Source organism: Lissotriton vulgaris, chromosome 5 (genome assembly GCF_964263255.1).
Source record: "Lissotriton vulgaris chromosome 5, aLisVul1.2, whole genome shotgun sequence".
In the NCBI taxonomy this organism is placed as follows: Eukaryota; Metazoa; Chordata; class Amphibia; order Caudata; family Salamandridae; genus Lissotriton; species Lissotriton vulgaris.
This window is the reverse complement of record NC_141693.1, coordinates 520,432,620-520,459,418: the sequence shown is the minus strand read 5'-3', so window position 1 is coordinate 520,459,418 and position 26,799 is coordinate 520,432,620. Positions and strand designations below refer to the sequence as shown.

Sequence of the window (26,799 nt, the reverse complement as noted above, 5' to 3'; positions counted from 1 at the left end):
CTTGGGAGTGGACTCTTTGGATGTTCCAGAGGCCATCATGATAAACATTCTCCAAACTTATTTCTTGGTCTGTATTGCAACTCCTACACGAGCATGGCTTATGCACAGTGCATGCGTTTAGGAGCAGAATTAAGTCCTTCAAAATTACAGTCAGTTTTCATGGCTACCATCCAAGGTGTTTCATGGCAGATAGTGTGATATTAAACCCATGAGTTTCACAGCACAGAGTCCAGCGAAGTCGCATTTTCATTGACATCCTGCACAAATTACCATTTTCGGGAGAAAAAAAAAAACAAGTGAGGGCGATACTGATTACTTGGCATTCATTAGCTTGATAAAATAAAAAAACTCTTCAAGCCATTTATTTGTAATGCAGTGTATAATAGTGTGGGAATGGTCAGTCGACAGAAGATCATACTTAAAGGACAACACACGCTATAAATTGATAAAACTATTGTAGAATAAAAGGTACACGTGTCAGATTTAAAAATGTACACTTTGCTAGTAAACACAATAAAACGTTTTCAAAATAAATATACATTTATTTATAAATGAACCACTGCTAATATGCTTGATGAGAGTAAATAGGTCAAAACACACATCCAGACTTAAGACACATTACATTATTTAAACTGTGGCTCCTGTAAAGTGCTATTTTTGAAAAGGGTCAAGCCTTGCTAACTGTAGAAAATAAAATGCAAAATTGTTTTAAGTGATTTAAAATAATCATGTGATTTACAGGAGTCCCATCAAATTTGTAAATATGCCACAAAGGATAGCCCCCCAATTGCTTCATTTAATAAGAGTCACAATGGACGCTCAAGGAAAAGCCAGTGGCTTTCTAACTAACTAGAGCAATGTTAAATATTATGTGCACAAAAGTAGAGTACCCAAATTCTCAGAGAATAACTGTAAAATTTCGGAGTACTGCTAGCCTCCACATACATTTTCGGACTTTGTTGGGGTGATTGATAGAGGACTTCTTTACAAAAGGCCCAGTATGGAGCAACAGCATACTGCAAATTAAAGTACTATTAGGAATTTAAAGATTGCTACAATGTTTCACTCTGATCAGTTATCTGGGCCATGTCTGCTTTATGGTCCAATAAATATGATCTAGAACTTTTAAAAAATAAGAAATTTAAACTCCATTGTAATAGAGGTATTCCCTTCTTTGTTTTAAGGACTCCCCTCAGCTTACACATTAGATGACCATTGGCCACAAAATTAATGCCAGAGTGTTTTGGGCACAAAATACTTGAGCATCAATCCACGTTAACATGCATTAGAAGGTTCTGGAAAGTTGTGTCTTTGGATTTCTTCATTTTATCAATTGACTTCAAGAGATCACACTGTTGCATGGGTCGAATCTCATCATAAAAGCTGGAAAAAAAGAACACATAGTATCATAAATCTGCCCAAAGAAGATATTGAAATATCCATGTCAGAAGCAATCTCTCTATGCATCAAATACAAAAAATAAAAAAAATACTGGAACAATCTCCTTCCCAATTTAAATTTCTTAACTAAAGGAATATATATATATATATATATATATATATATATATATATATATATATATATATATATATATTACCTACTGGCGATAGCCAGTAGGTATATATAGTTAGGATTTTTTCTCTATGGAACTTTTGAAAATTCTATGCCTAATAACTTTGGCGTTTGAGGACGGAATTGGCTAAAATTTTCAGGAAAATGGCACATTTTGTTTCTGAGCAGCTCCTGGAAATTTGGGGGGGGGTTTGTCAAGGGGGGGCCGAGAAAAAAGGGGGGTCCCAAAACGCGTTTTTCCCATGTTAATTTCCATAGGGCCGTTGGCCTCACTTTTAGCCCGAACGGCTGAATGGATTTCCACGAAACTTGGCAAAATTGTAGGGACTCTTAGCCCGATGTGCCTTTGCTAGGTCTCAATATATGTGCTTCAGTGGATTTTGAGAAATTAACGTTTAAAACAAGATATATATCTGTAACAGCGCTCCGGGCTGCGCTCCGGTTCGCGTACTTTTCGCGTATCGGAACTTTGCGAAGCTGATTGGCTCTCCGGTGTCTGTCAACATTCTAAACAGTCCGGAGCGGCCGCCATCTTGTCTCTCGGTAGGATCGAGAGACAAGAGGAGGCCAAAACAAAGGGGGAAATGAAGGAAAGGGGGCAAGGTAGACCCCTTCTGACCCCCTAGGATTGATGAGGGGGATATTATAGAGCCACGCGGGGCCCCCCCCCCAAAAAAAAAAATCCGATTTTTTCGCCGTAGAGACGCGTCTTGGTACGCGAACCGGGCAGCTAACCGGGCAGCTAACCGGGAAGCTAACCGGCAGTGTAACGGGAGTCTGAGGAGTAGCTGATAGGCTGTCAACATTGTAAACAGTCCGGAGCGGCCGCCATCTTGTCTCTCGGTAGGATCGAGAGACAAGAGGTGGAAAAAAAAAGGTGTAAATGAATGAAAGGGGTAAGGCAGACCCCTCCTGAACCCCTAGGATTGATGAGGGGGCTATTAAAGTTCCCTGCGGGGCATAAGAAAAAAAAAATTGTGATTTTTCGCGGTAAAAGTGCTTCCTGGCAGCTAACCGGCAGCGTAACGGGAGTCCGACATATTGTGTTTTTTGAACGTTTGTGATATGTGCACGTGTGGATTTTGTCTAATTAAGGTTAAAAAAATATATATATATCTTTAAGCGTGTTCTGGCGCGCTTACGTTTTGGGTTTGGTTTGCGCTGCAGAGACGATACGTCACGGTTATGCGATGCATCATGAGGCGTCTCACGGGCTACGTGATACGTCACTTAATAAACAATATATTTTACAGCTATAGATATTAGCTTTTAAAAAACCAATGAAATTCACAGAAAAAACCATAGGTTATAGACCATATATAGTTAGAAATTTGCATTTACAAAACCTTGAAAATTCACTGAAAAAACCATAGGTTATAGACCATATATAGTTAGGGATTAGCATTTAAAAAACCTTATTTTATTTGCACAAAACCATTGAAATTCCATATATAGTTAGTTGCACTAACTATATATCGCGCACCCGCAATCCACTGCTAATGATGTCACATATTACATCATTCATGACATGGTCAGTGACATCACTGATGACATCACTGATGACATCTCAAATGACATCACTGATGACATCACTGACATCTCATTTGACATTACTGATTACATCACTGATGATATCATTTATGTGATAATACATCTTCAGACTCTAATATAACCTTAGATACACTCAGTGTAAACAGGCACTCACAGACTGTCACACATCCATGGAGTTACTCACACACCTAGTCAGTCATGCAAAGAATCAATCACATCTCCATTTCCTCAACTATACAGTTATACACACCTTACTTATTCAAACATATAGTAACACATATTTACTCTCTTATACAATCCTTGATACAAGTTCACAATGATTCATACAGCCACTCACACATTCACTGGCTCTTATGTTCAGTTATTTATATATGTCAACTCTCACATGGAGTGTGTTTTACATATGTACTTACTTTGACATGTAGCACTGAGATATCCATTCACTCACCAATATACTCATGCACACAGTCAACTGTCCATACAGCTGTTTCTACATGCACTTTTGAACCCATACACCTAGGGAATCAACTGCTCACACATCTATGCACAGAGTTATACACCTCCCAGCCACCCACACACATACTCAGTCTCCCATACAAATACTTGGGCAACCATTCAATAACCCATATAGTTACTGATATAGCTACTGATTTAAACATGCAGCAGTTTACAGAACAACATAAATAATGATTGCCAAATTAAGACACTTTAATCACTAACCCATACACTCAGTGAGACACATTTAATCATTCTCTCATACAGTCAGTCATGCACCTACTAAATCCTTCATCCAGACACTTATACATCCACTCATTCTTCAATATGTAAGACATATTTTAACTTTACAGAAACATACAGTCACTGGGTGTTGTCATCAGTGATGTCATCAGTGATGTCATCAGTGATGTCATCAGTGATGTCACTGACCATGTCATGAATGATGTAATATGTGACATCATTAGCAGTGGATTGCGGGTCCGCGATATATAGTTAGTGCAACTAACTATATATGGAATTTCAATGGTTTTGTGCAAATAAAATAAGGTTTTTAAAAATGCTAATCCCTAACTATATATGGTCTATAACCTATGGTTTTTTCAGTGAATATATATATATATATATATATATATATATATATATATATATATATATATATATATATATATATACACTGCAAGAGCTCGCCTCCGTCTCCACAAGAGAACCACAGCCACACACCAGCAAAGGTGTGTGGCTGTGGTATAACTACCTACTGGCGGTCGCCAGTAGGTAGTTATAGTTAGGATTATTTTGAATAGGGAATTCGTAACATTCTATTGGGAATAACTTTGGCGCCGGTTGAGGAATCTGCCTGAAAATTTCCTCAAATTTGCCTCGCGGCGCTCCGGTCCTTCCCTGAATGTTTGGGGGGGATTTGTCAAGCGGGGGCCGAGATAGAAGAGAAGTGTGGCTCAGTGGTTAGAGGCGGCAGACCCGGATGCTGGGATCGACCGTGGACCAGGGTTCGATTCCCCGCCTCAGCGGGTCTCGGGATCAAAAATTCCACGGCCTCGACAATTCTCGCTCCGGTGCCTACTCGACTCACGGGGTCTCACTCTGCAACTCTGGGCAATAGCTTGCTTAATCTCCACAACGGCCCCTCGCGGCGGGATGCCTGGCTTTCACCCTGTGGACACCCTGCCGGGGCCTCTCACAGGGGAATACTAGGACGGGTTCCCTAAGCAAGCGCCAGGATGCCCTTTGGGTGACAGGTTGCGCTATATAAGTACACCTACATTTACATTTTACATTTACATAAAAGGGGGTCCCAAAACGTGTTTTCCCCATGTTAATTTCCATAGGGCGGTCGACCTCACTTTTAGCCCGAACGGCTGAATGGATTTCCACCAAACTTGGCAAAATTGTTGGGACTGGTAGCCCGATGTGCCTTTGCTATGTCTCAAGATATGTGCTCCAGTGGATTTTGAGTAATGTAGGTTCAAAAAAATATATATATCTATAAGCGCACCGGGGCGCGAACCACCGCGCTACACGAGTTCGCGCGTGGAAACCTGATTGGCTCTCGGGTCTCTGTCAACATTCCAAACAGTCCAGAGCGGCCGCCATCTTGTGTCTCGGTAGGATCGAGACACAAGAGGTGGCAAAAACAAAGGGGGAAATGGCCCAAAGGGGGCAGAGTAGACTCCCCTGACCCCCTAGGTTTGATGTGGGGGCCATAAACGGGCCCCGCAGGGCAAAACATTTTTTTTTTCAATTTGCGCGGGGGGATTGCACGGTACACGCACCGGGGAGCGTACCATGGGGGAAAAAGAATGACAGAGTTTTTAAAAAACTTTAGCCTTTTTTTATAAATTTGAGGTAGTTCTAAAAAGAATTGTTTTTTTCTTCTTTTTGTTGTTTATATTTTTTTTAATGTTTTTTTGAACATTTTGTACTTTTTTGGCTTTTATGAACAATTTTATATTTGTTTTGTTATTGTTATGGGGAGAAACAAAAAACAGAGAATTGTTAACAGCTCAGCTGGAGCAAAAAAAAAAATCAGGAAAAAATTACTGTTTTTTGGGGCAATTGTGGTTGTCACCAGTACGGTTGATGAGCTTTATGTTTTGCTCACCATAGGTGATGGTTTTACCACAAAATATACAAGTGATCTTGTATTGCCCAAACTGGGGTTGTATGTTTGGGACCATCTCCCTTGTCTCTGGTCCCGATGGAGTGGGTTGCTTTCTTTTGGAGGTGCTGGGTGGAGATTGGGGAGGGTTTGTGGCCAGTTCTCGGACCTCTGCCGCAGCATAGTTGTTGGGATGCCTGCGCTGCATGTCATGGTGTTAATGCCAAATGAGTATTTCTTGTTAGGGTTCCCCCTTGAAAGTTCAATGCCACAGATTAGGCAAGTAACCTTTGGCGCATTCACTTTTTTGAGGCCACTTGGGAAGGAAAAAAACTCCCATATAATGTGCTGCTTCGGCCTATAGGGGGTATTATCTTCTGGCAGGAATTTCCTCCTCCCCTCCTCCTCCACCTCCTCTTCTTCATCTCCACCACTGTGGTGTTGTGGTGGTCCTCTTGGTGGTGGTGGTGGTGGCTGAGACGCGCACCGGGAGCACTCCAGGGCAAAAAAAAAAAACATGAACAATATACATAAAAAAATAGTATTACATAAATATACATTATAGGATTCATTATAAAAAATAAAAATATATTACATTTCATAGCTATAGAAATTTGCTATTAAAAAACCTTTGAAATTCACTGAAAAAAACAAAGGTTTCACACCAGCTATAGTAAGGAATTAGCATTTAAAAAACCTATGAAATTCACTGAAAAAACCATAGGTTTCACACCAGTTATAGTTAGGAATTAGCATTTAAAAAACCTATTAAATTCACTGAAAAAACCATAGGTTTCACACCAGTTATAGTTAGCTGGAAATGTTACTGACATAAAACCATTGAAATTACCACGTTATAGTTAGTTGGACTGACTATAACTTGCGCGCCTGCAATGCACTTCTGATGACGTCACATATTACATCACTCATGACATGGTCAGTGACATCACTCATGACATCACTGATGACACCATCCTTGTGACAGACTGACAGACCTCCTTTCAGTGTAATGTAACCCTTGGAACACATATTCAAAAATAGAAACTAACATTTTCAAAAAAATGGAGATACCCATACCAGTTACAACAACCAATTCAGTAATTCCACAATCTATATACACATCCATTCATTCAGCACCAGTTCTATATACTCACTCATACATATACTCACTCATCATATGTAGTGATACACATATACATCCTGTTACACACTGACAGTCATCCAAAAGTTACTCACACACATACTCACACATGCAAATAAACTATTGAACATCCATTTATTTGCATATACAGCTATACACACACTAGCACATTACTTCTAAGGAAACTTACACATACTTACTCTCTTAAACAATCACTTATAGAAACACATACTTATTTAAACAGGAACTCTTTCAATTTCTCACTCTCACATATACTCACTTATATACATCAATACTCACATATACTAGATTAAAACATATGTAGTTACTCATAAAGACACTAGTGAGGCAGGCATTCACTCACTAACACACACATATACACACTCATCCACCCATACAGTCCTGCACATACGCTGTCTTCAAAACACATACAAACAGTGAGTCAGTCACCAACCCATGCAGCTGCTTATACACAAAGTGAAACACTGATACATATATTTAAATATTTAAAAATTACTCGCTAATATATGTATTCACTAAGATACACTTTATAAGCCAGTTAACCAATCAATATTTTATTACAAATAAACATCCATTTACACACTTATTTAAACATTTATTCGTCCATCGACCTTTACATATACATATATAAAACATATTTATTTTTCAGAAAGACACACATTCACTGGATGGTGTCATGAGTGATGTCATGAGTGATGTCACTGACCATGTCATGAGTGATGTAATATGTGACGTCATCAGCAGTGCATTGCAGGCGCGCAAGTTATAGTCAGTCCAACTAACTATAACGTGGGAATTTCAATTGTTTTATGTCAGTAAAATTTCCAGCTAACTATAACTTGGGTGAAACCTATGGTTTTTACAGTGAATATATATATATATATATATATATATATATTGTAGAAGTACTCTACAATCCCACACATAGGCGGGGTTATTTGGTTTACGGAACCCAGGATGGAAAAGATACAGTTTTCACCAATTTATAACTGAAGACCAAAAAAGTAGGTTTCAACATTACATGGTGCACTACTTCAATGAAAGTTTTTTTCTGACAACAGTCTGACATGGGTCACTCTCAGATGTCATGGCACTGGTAAAAGACAAAGCAACAATCAGCAAAGTTTATTTCCAGCAAGTTCTTTTTCAAATTCTGCTCTTAATATGGCAGTAAAAATGATGGGGTAAGCAAGGCCATGCAAACCCCACATGTGGCGTAATGAATATTACATTTATTCAACCTAGAGATCAAAGCCTTTCAATTAGTGGCTACTCATGTAAGTAGCTGATTAAGTGTTTGCTAATGAAGCGATCAATAGTAGAAACAGTTTCATATGTTATATAATTAGTTGCAGACAAGTCATTTGTCTGTCACTTCAGCAGGATGAACGTTGTTAAGAATTCTCGTTTTATGTGAGGCGGATGCCTCACTTCACAGATCTAATGAGTGACTGTTGCTGTGAAAAAGGTAAATGGCAAAGCACTTCTACAGTACTCTTAAATGGCGCCGACTGCTTCAGTTTTAGGACACACAACAACAATGCAAGCAAAATAAAACAGCAAAACATATGCAGACACAATTTAAATTTCAATTTTGTTTTCACAAAACAATCTTTTGGTTTCAGGGAAGATGAACAACAAACAGTTATTTGGCTCCATGTAAGTGGCTACAAGAAATAAAAGACATGTCCTTCTCTAAGCCAAAGTGAATGAATATCAATGAAAGCAATTTCATAAGAGGTGTAGGATTACATCCGACAATAACCTCCTTTGCCAGACGGAAACTGTGCTCTGGAAAAAACTGAAATGTTAAGCCAATCTTCATAAGACAACTTTCTGGAATCAGTTTTTATTCAGAAATTGCATAATAAATTCTGTTTTTACTTTCTGCGAATTATTGCGAAATTGCAAAATATGTTTGCCAGACATACCACATTGAAAGCAACAGATTAGTAAGTAAAATTCCTAAAGTTCCTAACACTCTGTGATAATAAAAGATTCCTCAAACAAGCTTTACTAGCACAACATGAAAATAAAAAATTCCACCGTGTCCTTATTCTCGGTGAACATGGATGACTTGGTGGTGCTGGAGACACTGAGTTTTGAATTTCCTTTCCGGTGTGTGAGGGGGAAGCGGGGGGGCAGCGCGGTGGGCCAGGGGGAAAGAATGTTCACTGTACACACGTTCCTGTATCCTTCAGCGCACTATTCCCTCCTCAGCCCCGTAACTCTTAGTTTATGCTGTTTGGTAACAGTATTGTGCTTAGATTCTCTTAGCAAATTACCTCCATATAGCATATGTCTTGGACTTGCCTCCGAAGCTGTAAGCAAAAAGAGGAGAAAAACCACACATTCAGAGCTGCATAACTGGAGAATCTGGAGGGTGAATCCAGGCAATGTGCATTGGGTTCCAAGAAATTGTACGGAATTATCCTCTTCGTTGAGAAGTACTACTGGTGGATCATGTTCAGCCCTGACAACTGTGAAACTTATAAACCTCCTTGGAGCACATGGCCAACTGCAGTCCAGTCAAGGTAAAGGCTGGGCCTTTCTATTACAAAGAAACACACGTGCACGATCAGTCATTCCCTTTGGTTGAAAGATGTAACCCCTTGTTTGGATTACTGGGGCCACAAAAAAAAACGTGGACAATTGTTGCGTAGTACTTTGACGCACAAGTTACTACTTGTGTAACGATATATCTGTGTATCTATCAGGTGGATTGCAGCATGTCCACTCCTAGGCAGCCACGGTAGGTGCGCCGTGCAGGAGCAGAATATATCCATCTGGCAGCTTTCTCAGCCGAGGTCCTGACCCAGGACTAAAAAGCCTCATCGTAGATGGAGTCTGGCCACCACCAGGCCCAGCCGCGCTTCGCATGGGGCTAGTGACAGACTCCCAGCGGGGCAGTCACCAGTAGCTGGGGAGGGGTTGTCCTCAGCCCGGTATATTAAACCCACCAACAGACGGTCGCTACTGAGGTCCCCAGGCCAGGATAATTGACTATGTACGGGCTGGCGGACGAAGCTTTAGCATTTTACGTCCGCCATCTGGCTGGCTCAGCTACGCTTCCCTACATCCCACAACTTGACCACAAAAATCTGAAAGAGACACGTTAGTGATAGATTCCTTACCTTAGAATATCCCCAGGCGTCAGACTGGATCCGGAAAATTTCGCGTAGCAATAACCCTGCGCGCCGGCAGGCGTCGTCCGCGGCTCCACATCCGTCATCGGCGTCGTTAGCACCGGAATGACGTCGGAGTACTTAGACGCCGCCCATGCACGCTGACGTCAGTTCTGATACACAGCTTTTCCACGCCAGATACGCAGAGCCATGATAAAACCAACACTGGTGCCATAAAACTAGGGCCCTGAAAGGGGATGACCTTAACCCTAGATATCGGTTCGCAGAACGGGGAGGATGGGTGGGTCAGTAAGGAATCTATCACTAACTAATGTCTCTTACAGATATATCGTTACACACGTAGTAACTTGTGCATCTGAAAGAGACACGTTAGTGATAGATTCCTTACCTTAGAATAGATACCCCAGCAATACCAACCCCGGTGGTGGGTCTGCGAACCAATATTCACACCAGAAAGTCCTGGAGGACAGAACGGCCAAAGAAGCCACCCCTCCGGACTTGGCTGTCCAGGCAATAGTGGCTTGCAAACGTGTGCAGCGAGGCCCACATAGCTGCCTGGCAAATGCCCTGCAAGGCCACTCCTTGGCCCAGGTCAGTGGTAGTCGCCGTGGCCCGAGTTGAATGAGCCCTTAGTCCAACAGGGGGTTTCTTCTTAGCCAAGGAGTAACACGCCTGGATACACAAGATGATCCACTGCGAGATGGTCCGCTTGTGCACTGCCTTTCCCTTCTTAGCGCCCACGTAACCAACAAAGAGTTGGTCATCCACCCGGAACTGGCGTGTGCGATCCAGATAGTGAGAGAGCGCACGTTTTGGGTCCAGACGGAGGAGCCTCTCTTCCTCTTTCGAGGGATGCAGAGGAGGAAAGAAGGTGGGCAAGGTAATGGACTGCCCGGTGTGGAAGGCCGTGACAACCTTAGGCAGGAAAGAGGGTCTCGTCCGCAACACAACCTTGTCCGGATGGACAGAGGGGAAAGGAGGTGTAGAAGAAAGAGCCTGGAGCTCACTCACTCTCCTGGCAGAGGTGATGGCAACCAGGAAAGCAGTCTTCAAGGTAAGAAGACAGAGGACAGTTATGGAGCGGCTCAAAGGGAGCACACATTAGGTAGGTAAGTACAAGATTCAAGTCCTACTGGGGCATCACGAAAGGAACAGGAGGAAACATGTGTGTGATGCCCTTCAAAAATCGATTTACAATCGGGAACTTGAACAAGGAAGGCTGATCAGGGAGCCTTAAGAAGGCAGAAAGGGCAGAAAGGTAGCCCTTGATAGTGCCCAGAGGAGAGCCCTGCTGGGCAAGAGAAAGAAGGAAGAGAAGAGCCTCGGAAAGAGGGGCAGAGAGAGGATCCACAGCCTTTGCTGTGCACCATGCCACAAATCTGTTCCACCTGCAGGCGTATGCCGACTTCGTGGAGGGACGCCTGGCTGCCAGAATGACATTACAGACTTCGGGAGGCAAGTCAAATGGCCTCAACTGCGGCCGCTCAATCTCCAAGCTTGTAGGTGGAGACTGGACAGGTTCGGGTGGAGGACCGTCCCCTGCTGCTGCGACAGAAGGTCCTCCCGAAGAGGCAGACGAATCAGGGGATCGACTGACATGCTGAGTAGCTCGGGATACCAGTATCTTCGTGCCCAGTCCGGAGTCACAAGGATAACCTGGGCCCGGTCGCGCCTGATCTTCAGCACTCTGGGCAGAAGTGGTATAGGTGGAAAGGCGTACAATAGACCGCAACTCCACTCGCGACGAAAAGCATCTCCGAGCGAGTGCCGCCTTGGAAATTCCAACGCGCAGAACTGATGAAATTGCGCGTTCTCTTCTGTGGTGAATAGATCTAGCCAAGGCTCTCCCCACTGCTGAAAGAGGCCTTACACCACGTCCGAGTTCAGACGCCATTCGTGATCCATCATGCACCGACGGCTAAGTTCGTCCGCTCTGGCGTTCATGGAACCTGCCAGGTGTTGAACCACCAGGGTCACGCCCTGATGTTTCAGCCACTGCCAGAGGCACAGAGCCACCTGGCATAGGGTCCACAACCCCACCCCGCCCTGTTTGTTGCAGTACCACATGGCGGTGGTGTTGTCCGTGAACACCTGCACTACACTCCCTCGGACAGAGGGGAGGAATGCCTTCAGTTCAAGTCGGATCGCCCGCAGCTCCAGAAGGTTGATGTGGAGCTGGGACTCCGCCGGAGACCAGAGACCTCTGATCTCCGCCTCTCCCATGTGGCCCCCCCAGCCCAGGAGGGACGTGTCCATCACAACTACGTGCTCCGGGTGGGGTAGGGAGAGGGATCTGCCACTGACCCAATCGCGGTCCGTGAGCCACCACTGCAACTGTCTTGCAGTTGCCTCTGAGATCAAGACATGGTCGGACAAGTTGCCCTGATGCTGGGCCCACTGAAACTTCAGATCCCACTGCAGAGCCCGCATCCGCCACCAGGCGTGATGCACCAGAAGGATGCAGGAGGCCATCAGCCTCAGAAGCCGTAGCGTCAACCTGACCGAGACTCGGGATAAAGGCTGAAAGATCGGAATCAGAGCCTGAATATCCCGAACCCGCTGTTCGAGAGGATAAACCCGAAACTGCGCCGAGTCCAGAACCGCTCCGATGAAGAGGAGCTTCTGAGAGGGACACAAATGTGACTTCAGCACGTAGCACGTTGATGGAGAACCCCAGCAGACGCTGGAGATCGGAGGTGGCTGACGACTGTCTGGGGCGAGCCCGCCTTCAACAACCAGTCGTTGAGGTAGGGGAAGACTGACACCCCTAACCTGCGCATATGGGCTGCGATCACCGCATCACTTTGGTGAACACCCGTGGGGCGCTGGTAAGGCTGAAGGGGAGCACGGTAAATTGAAAGTGCTCGTGGCCTACCGTGAACCGGAGGTAACGCCGGTGGGCCGGCAGGACGGGGATGTGAAAATTAGCGTCCTGCAAGTCCAACGCTACCATCCAGTCTCCGGGGTCCAGGGCAGCTAAGACCTGAGCCAGAGTCAGCATCTTGAACTTCTCCTTTTGTAGGAAGCCGTTGACGTTCCGTAGGTCCAAGATAGGGCGTAGGCCCCCTTTGCCCTTCTTGGGTACCAGAAAGTAGTGGGAGTAACAACCACACCCTACTTCTGACCCAGAAACGCGCTCAATGGCCCCCTTGGCCAAGAGGGCCGTGACTTCCTCTTGCAGAAGTTGCAAGTGATCCCCAGACATGTGGTGGAATTGCAGTGGCATGGCTGGAGGGGTCGCCTCGAAGGGGAGGGAGTAGCCCCTTCGGACGATTTGCAGCACCCACCTGTCCGACGTGACAGTGCGTCAGTGGAAGAGGTGATGGCGAACCCTGCCCCCCACTGGCGTCACATGGGCCTGAAAGCACGGACTAGGAGGGTTTTGAGGCAGGTGCTGCGGGGGAAGGTGTGGACTGGCCTCGTCGTTGTCCCCGACCGCCGCCACAGCGGTTTCCATGGCCACCACCGCGATTTGAACATTTTGCGGCGCGTGGCTGGTAGCACGTGTGGGGGTGCCCCTTCCGTGGCCACGAAAGGAGCGAAAGGCACCCGTTTGCTGGCGTGGGGCAGAGAGCCCTGGAGTCCTTAAATCGCTCAAGCGCATGGTCTGCCTTGTCGCCAAAGAGACGACGGCCATCAAACGGCATGTCCAGGAGAGTGGCCTGGACATCGGCCGAAAAGTTGGCGGACCTCAACCAGGCGTGGCGTCGAACCGCCACCGTCGGTGCCATCGCCCTGCCCAGTGAGTCTGTGGTATCCAGCCCACACCGGATGGAATACCGCACTGCATCTCGACCCTCCGCAAGGGTTTGGGTGAGTTTTGCCCGGACCTCCTCCGGACATTGTGGCAGCACGTCCGCGACTGCGTTCCACAGGGTGTGGGTGTAGCGGCCCAAGAGGCATGCGGTATTGACTGACCGCAGTCCCAAACTCAGGGACGAGAACACCTTCTTCCCAAACTGTTCATACCTCTTGGATTCCCGATCAGGCAGAGCCGTCGGGAATGCGGTCTGGGAAGTGGAGGCCTGGATGACCAGGCTCTCTGGGGTGGGGTGGGTGGACAAAAAGCAAGGGTCGCCCGGGGCCGGGCGGAAGCGTCTGGCCACGTTCCTATACACAGGCGGACCTGTGGCGGGCTTGGACCAAGTGCCCACAAGAACGTCACACAAGGCCTCATTAAACGGCAGCAGAGGCTCATTGGAGCTTGCCTGCGGTTTAAGGACCTCAGTGAGGAGGTTAGTCCTCATGGCCGCGACAGGGGGCTCAAGGTTTAAGGCCTTGGCCGCCCGAGTCAACACTACACTATAAGCAGCCCCCTCCTCCGTAGCCACGGTGGGAGGGGAGACAAATACAGAGTCTGACGAAGTGTCTTGTCCACTGGCCTCCCCAAGCTCATATCTCCAGTACTGTGGAGACCGGCACTCCCGTGCCAGAGGGTCCTCAGACCCCTCCCAATCACCCTCGTCACCCATCTCCTGTAGTTCAGGGTCAACAGATGGGTCCTGTTCATGGAAATAGAAATCTCCAAATGCCGTCGGGAGCTGCGCCCATTGGCGCCGCTCCGGCACCAGAACTGGACCGAGGGTAGGATCAGGGACGGCGCCCATAGCAGGCGCCGGGGGCGACACCCGCAGGGCCGGCGCTGGTGAGGTTGTGAGGTCGACCGGCGACGACCCGGATCCGGAAGCGGATCCAGAGAGGGCCTGCGGCGCCGGGACCGAAGTCGCTGGCGGCGGCGGAGCCGAAGCACCCGACCCGCTAGGCCCTCCAGCCTGAGCCGTTGGGCCCGGAGGCACCACGGAACCCGGCTGAGGAGGGAGGGACCTCATGGCCATGAGGTACCGCTCGATCTCCTCAGGAATCGCGTCTTGCCCAGGGACCCGAAGGTGTGGGGCAGGCAGCGATGACTGCGACTCCGTCTGAGCCGCGTGGGTGGTATCACCCGAACCCCCGGCCGCATCGCACGAGAGTCGGGGTGGGTCGGAGGAACGATGATGTCTCTCTGACCTCTCATGCCTCTTACCTGAGGACTTGGATCCTGACGACCGATGTCCACTCCCGGAGCTGCGAGGGCTCCGACCCTGCGACCGGTCCCTCGACCTCCCGTGGGACCGAGACCTGGAGCGGCGCAGGGCCGACTGCCGGAGTTCCAGTCGCTTGCGGGACAACTCCCGCCTAACTTTAGACGTCAGGGCCCGGCAGTCGGAGCAGGTGCGGTCATCGTGATCGAGGCCTAAACACTTGAGGCACCGGCGATAGGGGTTGGTAACCGACATCAGTCGGTCGCACTTGGAACAGGGTTTAATACCGGGCTTCCTACCAGCACAGTTGGAGTCGAAGACTCGAGTAGAGAAATGATCAAAAAGTTTAGTCAAAAAAGACTAAGGGGTAGAGCTTCTCCGGATCTGCGCTAGCTGGCGCGCAAAAAAGAAGAACTGACGTCAGCGCGCATGGGCGGCGTCTAATACTCCGACGACGTCATTCCGGCGCTAACTACGTCGACGACGGACGCGGAGCCGCGGACGACGCCTGCCGGCGTGCAGGGGTATTGCTACGCAAAATTTCCCGGATCCAGTCTGACGCCTGGGGATATTCTAAGGTAAGGAATCTATCACTAACGTGTCTCTTTCAGATTTTTGTGGTCAAGTTGTGGGATGGAGGGAAGCGTAGCTGAGCCAGCCAAGATGGCGGACGTAAAATGCTAAAGCTTCGTCCGCCAGCCCGTACATAGTCAATTATCCTGGCCTGGGGACCTCAGTAGCGACCGTCTGTTGGTGGGTTTAATATACCGGGCTGAGGACAACCCCTCCCCAGCTACTGGTGACTGCCCCGCTGGGAGTCTGTCACTAGCCCCATGCGAAGCGCGGCTGGGCCTGGTGGTGGCCAGACTCCATCTACGATGAGGCTTTTTAGTCCTGGGTCGGGACCTCGGCTGAGAAAGCTGCCAGATGGATATATTCTGCTCCTGCACGGCGCACCTACTGTGGCTGCCTAGGAGTGGACATGCTGCAATCCACCTGATAGATGCACTGACGGGGCCCATAACGACAACCTGTGAAGCAGAGCTCCCGTGAGGCCCAACAAATGTCAGGTGAGCCGCTATAGCTTTGCAGGCTGAGTGCCCGTTCAGCACTGTCCTCCCTCCAGCACCTCTTACTGGCCTAGGCTGTCCCTGGAGACTCCCCAGCCCACAATTCTGGCCTGACAATCAAGGACTTGACTTCTGGGGACAATTATCCTGCCTTCATCTCCGCAAATCAACATTATCCTCCTGACCTTGCCGACTACCTCAGACTCCCACTCGCCTACATGCCCCTGAGGCAAACTACCCTGACGTCCCACTGCATGGGCAGGCTCCGATCGGCTGTGGCAGCCCGACTCAAATATTTGACCCCCCGGCCCAGTGGCATTCCTGACATCCTCCCAGGCAACTCTTCTCAGCCAGCACGTACCATTGACAAATTGGGACATTTGCTAGCTGCCGTAGAACACTGGTGAGACACGATGGAAACGCGCATCAATGCTCTGACCACGGATCTCAGTTTTTTTCGCAACAACCACTGTTCGGCCACCCTAAACCATTGTAATGATCTGAACTACACGACCAGACCACAGGACTGGGCTGAAGACATTGCAGGTAGATCAAGTAGGAGCAATGTGTGCATCCGGGGCCTGCTGGAGGGGTTGAAGGTCGTTACCCCATCCAATAACTCGAGACCTGGTTCAAATCCTTCACCCCAGCATCAAAACTCAGGCAGGAGAGCGCGCACCGTGTAGCTTCCTGCCACCGTCTCCCGGAATCCTCTCCCAGTCCTACGTTAGCTAAGCTCCTTCACTTCAAGGACCGGGACACTATCCTCAGGGATACTCGCCGAGCGGGCCCGCTCACTGTGGATTACAAGGTGATCATGCGGTTCCCGGTTTACCCCAAAGTCGTCCAACAACGAAGATTATCCTTCTGTGGGGTTAAGTGTTGACTGCGCTTGCAAGGGGTCCAGTACTCACTCCTCTTTCCAGCCCACCTCAAGATCACTGCAAATGAAACTACCCTCTTGTTCATTGATCCGAAGGAGGCATGGGACTGGTCAGAGCAACAATAAGGTCCTGCAGCGCCGGAGCACTTCCTTCTCCTTACCCAAATCAAGACAAAAGAAGCATAATTGATCCCGCATTTGAGATATCCAGAGTTCATCCACAGCTGAACCCCCGAACCTGGAATAGATCATCGCGGATAGGCAGCGGACCCTGCATGCTGATGTGGACATTGCACCTAACAACATTATCACTGATGACGAAAAGGACCCCCATCTATTTACAACTGATGATGACCCGCTTCTCTCTGATGACTCTCGACGGAGCTCCCTGCATCATTTTGAGATCAAACATCGGACACTTTCATCTGAATCAGTTGTGGGGTTGCTTACTGCTATGTCATTCTATGATCGTTGCAGCGCACCATATGTATACTGACACTACACTATCCAAAACACCGCGCTCCAACTGTAGGCATTCTCTGATTCTCCCTATTTTCTCCCTGGCTTCTGCTGCACCCCCCTGCTTGCCCACATACTTTTGTAACAAGGGCACTACCATCTTTAGTACCATACTCTGTAACTGCTTGACACCCCCAGTAGGCCCACCTGTTACATTCACCAAGATTCTGCTGATCCCAGATCCTGTACCAGTTGTACACCCCACCCACAACACAGCGGATTCTCAGCACTCACCCCAATTATGCGAAGTTAGCAGATTCACAACCTTATGAATGAAGCGAAGTCCCCCCTTGCAATTTCCTATATTACTCACTCATTATGCAGACTTCACATGACACAATTCGTCTTCCGACACTGAATGTGCAGGGTAGGCAAATTGCTTGCAAGAGATACGCCATATATTTTTATGTCAAAAGGAAGGAAGCATGTGGAGTCCTGATCTGGGTCAGTCCTGATATACCAGACTAGGTCTTAGGCACTACCATTGACACTTGGGGCCGTTATATTTTGCTGTAGGGGCACCTCGATAGTCGCTCCCTGCTCCTTGGTAACATTTAGGCTCCCATTTCTGGTCAGGGAACTTTTTGGATGCCCTCTCCTCTTTCCTCGCCCATAAAACGGCATCTCCCTTGATACTTGGTGGAGATTATAACTGCGCTTTAGATCTCCATTTAGACAGGTCTCATCCTCCCCTTCCGTATTTCTCCCCACATGCACAAACAGCGCAACTATGCTGTTGGGTACAGAAATGGTCTTTGGTGGACACTTGGTGTGCGCTTGACCCTACCCATAAAGTGTACTAGTTTTATTCTGTGCCCAACAGGCTTTATGTGCACCTCGATCGCTTTCTATCTTCGACCTCATTAGCTCCTCTCTTTCACCGCCTCAGATTACATAGGCAACGAGATTTCAGACCAGGATACTCACTACACAGATATTTGTTGGGCATCCCTTATACCACCAATGCCTACCAGTCGACTTCCTTGAAGATGCAATCTTCCAGGAGGAACAGGGCAACTGTATCCGCCATTAATTTATGGATTAATTTTTGGAGAACCATGGCATAGACTACAGGGAGACGGTGGAATGGGACGCTTTTAAAGTAGTGACGAGGGGCTGCTGCATAAGACAGGTGGTAGGTATGCGCAGAACCCTAGACGGCGAAATCAAAGACGCGGAGACCATCCTAGCACAGTTGAGTAAGGCGGCAAACCAGGACCCCAAGAAGACCCTCCAGCTAGCCATCGCGAAGACTTCATACACACAACTCTTGGAGTGCCTCAGTCGTTTTAATTTCACAGCTCACAGAGCTAAATTTCATAGAGAAGAGGACAAATCTGACCGGCTCTTAGCCTGGCTAGCATGACAAGACACCGAACCCACATTGCATAACCAAATTGGTCCTACCCACAGGAACATCGATCTATGCCCAAGAGGACATACTGCTACTCTTTCACACCTTTCACTCTATACTATACCAGGCCCCATCTGACTAATCTGAGGACTACTTACATGCTTTTCTTGCAGACATCACTCTGCCCCGCTTTCCCACTGTGACTACACTCGCTTTTGATGCCACAATAACAGAAGACATGGCGCAGGTTATCAGAGACTTAACCTGCAATAAAACCCCCGGACTTGATGGCCTACCACTTGAATACTACAGTACTTTCTCTTCGCAAAAGTGGCACTGACAGTGGGCGAGCTGCTCAATCTCTTCGGGAATCACTTCTGTTTTCCATTCTGACGCCAGCTGGAAACCCATCTAACCATCATCATATCGGCCCACTGCCATCCTAGGGACAGATTATAAAATACGGGGCGAAATACTGGCAGATGTTATGCCCGGGTGCTCCTCGATCTCATTCACATACAGCACAATGGGTTAGTCCCTGGACACAGCACCTCTCAGAATATTTGCTGGTTGTTTCATATACAGGACCGCGTCAGGGGACGTTACCCACACATGGCATGCCAAGTATTCGACCTGGAGAAGGCATGCAATTCACTGCCGTGACAATACCTCTTCCAGGTCTTGACCTAATTAGGAGTTGGGACACAACCCCTCGCATTCACTTGGCTCCTCCACACTAACCCTGCAGGGGCGCCTCATTTCCACCTTGTTTCAAGTGAGCAGGGGAATCATTCAAAGGTGCCCCCTCCCCCCACTGCTCTTCGCCCTAGTGATGGAGCCTCTTGCTGACAGCCTACGATGTGAGGGCAATGGCTGTGGAATAACCCTGGAAGACAGGACGCACTGTGTCCCTGTACGCCGACGACCTACTCATTTATTTGAAAGCATCACCTCTGTTCTTTCCCAGCTTCAACATACACTAGACTAGTTCGATACAGCCAATGGTCTTTGGGTAAACTGGGATAACTTGGTCATACATCCACTGCACCCTGACCAGCTGCTATGATAAATATGTTTAGGCACTACCCCTCTTCACTGGCAATCAGTAGCTACTCGCTACCTAGGTATCTGTCTCAACCAAACCCCACTGGATATATTCGATTTGAACCTTAGGGTGGCACAAAGGGGTTTGAAGGCGCAAATGATCTTTGCCCCTGGCCCCATTCGGTAAAATTGCGCTAGTGATAATGATTATCCTACCCTGCCTGCTCTACCACTTTACTCATCTTCCCATAATCCGACATCGCATATTACTCCAGGAGCTCGACTCATTCCTGGGAGATCTTATCTGGGGCAACGGACGATGCAGAGTGGAGCTTAGCAAACTGCGTCTCCCAACAGACCAGGGAGGGTTGGGCATCCTGTCATTTGAAGCACATTTTTTGGCAGCACAGTTACAATGGATGTCACGGTGAATGGCTGGGAGGTATGTTGAGAGAGACCTGTGGCAAAGACAGTGCCCTGCCCTCTCCGGCAATACACCGCCTCCTCCTTCCAAAAACAGTGCCCGCCCTACAGGTGGGAGTGGCTCGGGCTTGTATGACCAGAACACATCTCATGTCCCCGACAACTCGGGTATACGCTCCTACATTGCCCCCAGTCAGTGTCCTTAAATTTCCTAAGACCTTCACTCGCCGCAACCTAGTCCCCTGAATGGAGCACTCCATTTTCACAGCTGGGAACCTCTTTTCTTAACGGTAAGCTCTTTACGTTTGACCAGCTAGTAGCAAACTATGATCTACCCCCACGGCAAATCCTTCTTCATCGGCAACACATTCACACATGTCGAACCCTATGGAATGCTGCGGAATCAGAACCTGCAACGCACTATATGTTGCAAATGATCCCTATGATGGACCCTGGCCATCACCTTAGTACTTGGCTGCATAAAGCCATTCACAAACTGACAATGCTTCTTCTAGAAACCTTACAACATAAATGGGAGGAGATTGTGCATGCATTGCACAATAAGGAGTGGGAAACTGCCCTAAAATTCCCGCAAAAGGTATCCCGTAACTCACGTTTTAAAACCCTGCAACTCTGCATGCTGCATTGTGCCTACTTCACCTCGGCCCAAATTAACTGTTTCTTTCCACAAGCAGATACACATTGCCCGCAATGTCAAGCTCTAGGTGCAGACTTGCGACACATGATATGTTCCCGCCCAGCCTTGCACAATTTTTGTAAAAGAGTACATGACACACCATGCCAAGTCACAGAGCTCACTGATGTTCACACATGGGAGGTGTGAATGCTGAGCATTTTTATATGGCACATATCTCACAAGGAGCACACTCGCTTCACCTTCCTGGTGCTCCTCCTTGCCAAACGTACCCTCAATTCTGCACTGGCGCACACCAGCATCTCCTTCTGTGGCTGCTTGATATGGCGCGGTCCGCAAGAGGGGCTCAGCGGAGGTAGATGCCCTCCGATACAAGGAGGTCTGGGGCGTCCCTAAGCAACCTATCGCCCCTCACTGGGCCACCATTCTTTCGCAGTTTCTGCAACAAACTAGAAACAATGATATCTCTCCGTAGCGGCTACTGCGCTTAACCCGCACCAGTTATTGCCTATTGTAACCCCATTTATCTCCGCTCATTCAGAACGTGCTGTGTCACTTACTCTCCACTGACGGGTCCTGCCCACACAGCCACTGTGACTTTGTCTCAGATGGCTTTGCTGATATGGAACCTACCGCACCCCTACACCCACCCTTATCCCCAACTACCCGAGATTGTATATTTCCCCTTTTGTTGTATACACTTGACAAATCCTTCTACACCCACACAAGCACATGTTGTATAGCACATAGCTTTCACTGTATTTACCTGTTGAACCTACAAGCTATGCTGCAACTTATGTGTGTACAATGCTTTCATCATACTGCACTGTACCTTTTCCTTCATGTTTTTTAAAAACCAATAAAGGTTTTTTTTTTTTTAAAAGCTCTGGGATGGAGGACCAACCATAACCTACAACAAACTAACAACGGAAGCAAATGCTTCGCATTTTGATCCTCCATTTTTTATCAGCACCTTGGAACCAAATAACCACCTTATTTTAATCTACTCGCCAGCTTACATTACAAGAAGACAGCTAGCTGGATCTATGAGAAGATGCATTGTTTTATTAACAGTGTTAATGGAAGGGGACCTTTGAAGGGAAGTGAGGGACTGAACATCAGTTCATACAAACCAAACCTACCACTGGGCTTATTAGTTGAAATGGATCGTAATTAAATCTCTGCCGACATTGAATCTATTGTTTAGCATGGGTTTTAATGATTATTATTATTATGTTTCTTATATAGCGCCTGAATCGACCCCCGAAGGGGTATCTCCGCGCTTGCCTTGGGAACCCGTCCTGGCTTTTCCCTGTGAGATAGCCCCTACAGGGCATCCCCAAGGTGAAAGCCAGGCATCCCGCCGCGGGGGGGCCGTTGTGGAGATTAAGCAAGCTTAATGCCCAGAGTTGCAGAGTGTGAACCCATGATTAGGTCAGGCACCGATGCGAGAATTATCGAGTCCATGGACATTTGAGCTCAAGACCCTGCCGCGTCGGGAATTGAACCCTGGTCCCGGGTCTGACCCCTGCTTCAGGGTCTGCCTGCTCTAACCAGTGAGCCACACTTCTCCACATTAGAAATCTAACACAGTGTTTGAACAGCATGATGGTCATAGTGAAAGCTTGTAAAAGAAAATTTACAGAGGTGCACATCTTTCATAAAGTGAACAACCTAAATTGTTGCTGGCTAGCAAGTTGCATGGTAGAGAGCTGTATATAGAGTCTTACAATGCCGTGCACATTTCGTACATAGGTGATTTCATTGCTTTTGAACTCCCTGGGCTCCGAGTTGCAGGAGTGAGGCCTCAAATTACGCATTCCTAAAAAACACTGGGTCTCTACATTTGGTTGTGAGGAATGGGATACCGTTTTAATTGTATATGGTTATTAAACTGGTAGTATTTTGGATCTGTATAACAGAAGGATACCATTCTGGGAGATATTTGTTATATTAGTATTTATATGGGGAGTGCATTTTTGAGCAACTTTAATTAGGACAATATTTGTAATTCTCTGTGTTGGATACTGATATTTGGCCAACTGTGTAGGTAGATATGATTCTTAACTAACCTTTATAATCGCCACAAAATGGTTATCCGCAAAACGTCAGAGACTCTCCCCATGCTAAAAAACCCAAAAACAAGTAAGGTAGGAAGGCAATTTATAATCTTAGCCTGTCTCCAAAGCAGAGCTCTCCTTAATAAAATCATTGGTTATAGTGACCAGTTCGCTGCTACTCTATTGCCATAAATACGTTTGATGGATTCCCCATTGTCTTACAAAAGCTTAGTTTGTGGGAGTGTGAAGAAAACTAGTAAGCAATCATCGTCCTTAAAGGATGGGAAAACAAAATGTAGGGAAAGAAAGTTTACTGTTGCCAAGTATATAACCGGAAAAGAATATATGACTACCTTTGCAATTACTGATAGGAGGAGAGGAGAGCCACAGTCAGTGAAAGCTGCAATTTGAAATCTCAAGGAATGCCCAATACTGGAAACTGTTCACCGAAGCACAAAAGTCTACTTTTCGTTATTTCATTTTGAAGTTTCTTCTATGGAAAACCGGTGTTAATTTGCAAGACACCTTAACTGGTGAATCTGGAAGCAAGTATCCGACACTATTCCGGATATAACAAATAAGGAAAGCAATTTATACGCCTTGTCTAGCAAACCCATAGGTAACCTTAATAAAGAGGTTTCTTCAAACAGCCTTCCAAAGATTCATACCTGTTAACGACACAACCAAAAGCACAACCTAATGGAATCTCGACTAGGGACAGTAGCAGAGAAATTTAAGCTATCAAATAATTAATCTAGAGCGGCAGTCTCCCACCAAAGCAAGAGACTCCATGCAGGAGTGCAATTATGATTGGATAGCACCATGCCACGGGACAACTGTTGCTCTCAACTTTCAGTTTACTCTGGTAAGTCATATTCAGACAGGAAGTAGTGGCCAGACTGATGTGACTAGAGGATGGTCGGTGGCCAAAAGTTCACACTACACCAAGTATCAAGTCTTAATTTTTAGGCTAATTGTCCGAGTTGGCAGGCAGGTTCCAGTTCAGTTCACTTTATTGTTGATTATTCGTAATCATAGCAACAATATGAAATTAGACGACGGCGCGACCCTTAAAATACAAAATCTGTAAAAGGAACGAGCTGGCCATCAACAGAATAAACAAAATTATAGAATACTAAAACATTTTAAAACGAACGTTCATATATTTTACGAACTGTGCAGTTATTCCAGGATTAATACTACTGATTGGAAGATTAGTTGCTTCAAGGCATGTGTGAATCTCAATTTCCTGTGCTTTGCCAACACATCATTACAGGTGCAAATTATAGGCGACTAAAAAAAAGTCATCGTCCTAATCTCTAAATTTCATCTAATACCAACTCCGAGTGTATGATGAAGGCCAATTGATCCTTAGAGAGGGTTTTTTTTTTAGGACGGAGATGGGAGCAACCTCTAGAACACTGTACAGAAATCAGTGCAAATAGCAACGGCGAGAAGGGCTCGAAGGCTCCAAACCACGGGAGACATTTATACCACACTAACCTGTACTGGAATTAGGTCCTATGTCTAGACAATAATTTGGAGTCTACAACTCAATATAGATTATATAAAATGTGTCAATTTCCAGGCAGGTTCTAGACTTTGAGAAATTTAGATAATTGTTTCCAATTTGTTCTTTGTATCTTACCCTTTGCACTTACCTTGAAGCAAGATTTTTACTTTTATGTTTAAATGAACCAATTGAATAACAAACTGCTAATATATCAAATGAAAAATTGTAATCTATTCCTAGTGGCACGTATTTTTGTTTTTGCTTGGGTTTAAAAAGTTTTGAGAAAAAGTAAAAGTCTCTTTTGAAGAATTATTGTTCTCTGCTAGGACCACCTGTGTCTTTTTTACATATACTAGCCAGAGCCTACGGATTATTTTTGGGTCTCCCCATTGTTTGTAATGATGGGTGACAGTAGAGGCACCAAAAGTGATGTTATGTGGGAGTCATCCAGTGGAATATGCAAAACTCGAGAATTATGTTTACGTATGAGGGAAATGGAGATAACTAACCTTCATAACCCAATGCATGGCTAATGTGCCTTGAAATGGCTTCTACTCCAGAACTCATTCTACACTAGCATAATGTATTCATTGGTTATGCTTGCTCCTGTACTGTGTATGTGTCAGGTTCATTTTTAAATCAGACCAGTGCGTCTGCTGACTTGGGCAGTGTGTAGTTGTGGCTGGGATCGCAGGGGCACGATAGTGGATAGTTAGGGTTGTTCAAAGGACAATGCTGTTACTTGAAAAGATCAATACTTCATCTTTGATTCAATATGTTAAATTGACATAATGCCCTCCAGAGATCCGTGCCCTATAGGAAAGAAAGAAACCTAAGAATCAAGACCATCCTTATTAAGTTATACTAATTGGATTTTTGGAAGTGATTGGCAAACACATTTGATGGCCCTGATGATGCAAGAAATCTTGTGTAACACGTTTTCATGTTTGCAGTTGTTTCTACTGTCTAATTAAAAATAGCTTTACTCATGGATCAATGCCATCGCTGTTTTTTAGTTAGCATGTTATTGGTAGATCAACAGTCATACAGACCGACCAAATGGTTTCTAGTTAATCTACAGTAGACTGAAGTGTATGTGAACATGAATCCCTAAATGGCAAAAGTGGATTCCCCGCAGACCCAGAATCATCTGGGCCATGTTTAATGCTGTTCCGTTTGGTAACTTGAGAGGACATAGACACAGATGTTTACGATTGCACGAGTGGAACTACCAAAACACATGTTGTTCCACTGTTGTTGGAACTCATCATTCCTGTAAGAGAGTGAGAAGAAAGTAAGAGAGTGAGGAGTGAGAAGCGAGAAGCAAGTAAGAGATCGAGAAGGTAATATAGGTCCTAGCAAGTTAACTTCGTTCACGAGGAGCCATTAGCACTCTGTGCCTTGTTCCCAGCTTTACACTGCACAAAGAATGAAAAAATAAGTATACCAGATACAAGTACATCTGGGTGTACAGCAGAGTTTAAAGCTAAGGACAGGAATGAGCAATTGTAGGTTCTGAGGGGAAGGGGCGAGCAGAGGACAGGACTGAGGAGAGTGCTATTCCAGCTATAGAGATACGCTTATATAATCTGGCCCAAATCCTTAGTTTAATGGTCCTGCAAAATGAGAGGTGAATATAGGTGTCTTTCTAGCATTCAAATGCACCAGTCATTCCATCACCATACTAGAATAGCAGCCTTAAAGGAGCTCACCTAAGGTACAGACAAAGCCCAGAATTAGCAAAACAGAAACAATTTATGGGCCTTCCTAACAAGTAGTGACTTTTCTGTTGACAAAGCAATACAGAGATGATACTTCAGTGTTTTGGACGCAGGTTATATATTGTTCACCCTTCAGCCAATGCTTTATTTTGAGTAGCAGAAAGAGCAACTTTTTACTAGACGTGGGGGACGCAGAAGCACAATTTGTTTTTTAAATGATCTTTAAAAACTAACAAGTCTACATTATAAAACTCTTTATGGATGACACGTGGCGTTGTGAAACAGATTCTTTGTGTCACTGGTAGCCAGTCTAAGCTTCTCCTTTTAGCTCTCCTCCCAAAGCAATACCAAGCAATTACTACACTCATACATTTTGAGCCAACCCTACTGGGAGCAAAAATCCAAAATCTATAGGTGTCCTACAATATTTTTTGTAAGCACAGAACCTCAGATCACAAATGGCACCTCCCAACATGAAGTAGTAAAGTGGTATC

At 46.2% G+C, this 26,799-nt stretch overlaps 1 protein-coding gene across 1 annotated transcript in view; it reads right to left on the bottom strand.

Moving 5' to 3' along the window:
* Positions 1 to 346: 346 nt before the first annotated feature.
* Positions 347 to 26,799, bottom strand: part of ATAD1 (ATPase family AAA domain containing 1) — a 283,160-nt gene continuing 256,707 nt past the window's right edge. The window contains exon 10 of the mRNA XM_086921956.1: positions 347 to 1,383. Within this exon, the coding sequence (XP_086778082.1) occupies positions 1,266 to 1,383 (118 nt within the window). The 3' untranslated portion in view covers positions 347 to 1,265. The remainder of the gene's footprint in view (positions 1,384 to 26,799) is intronic.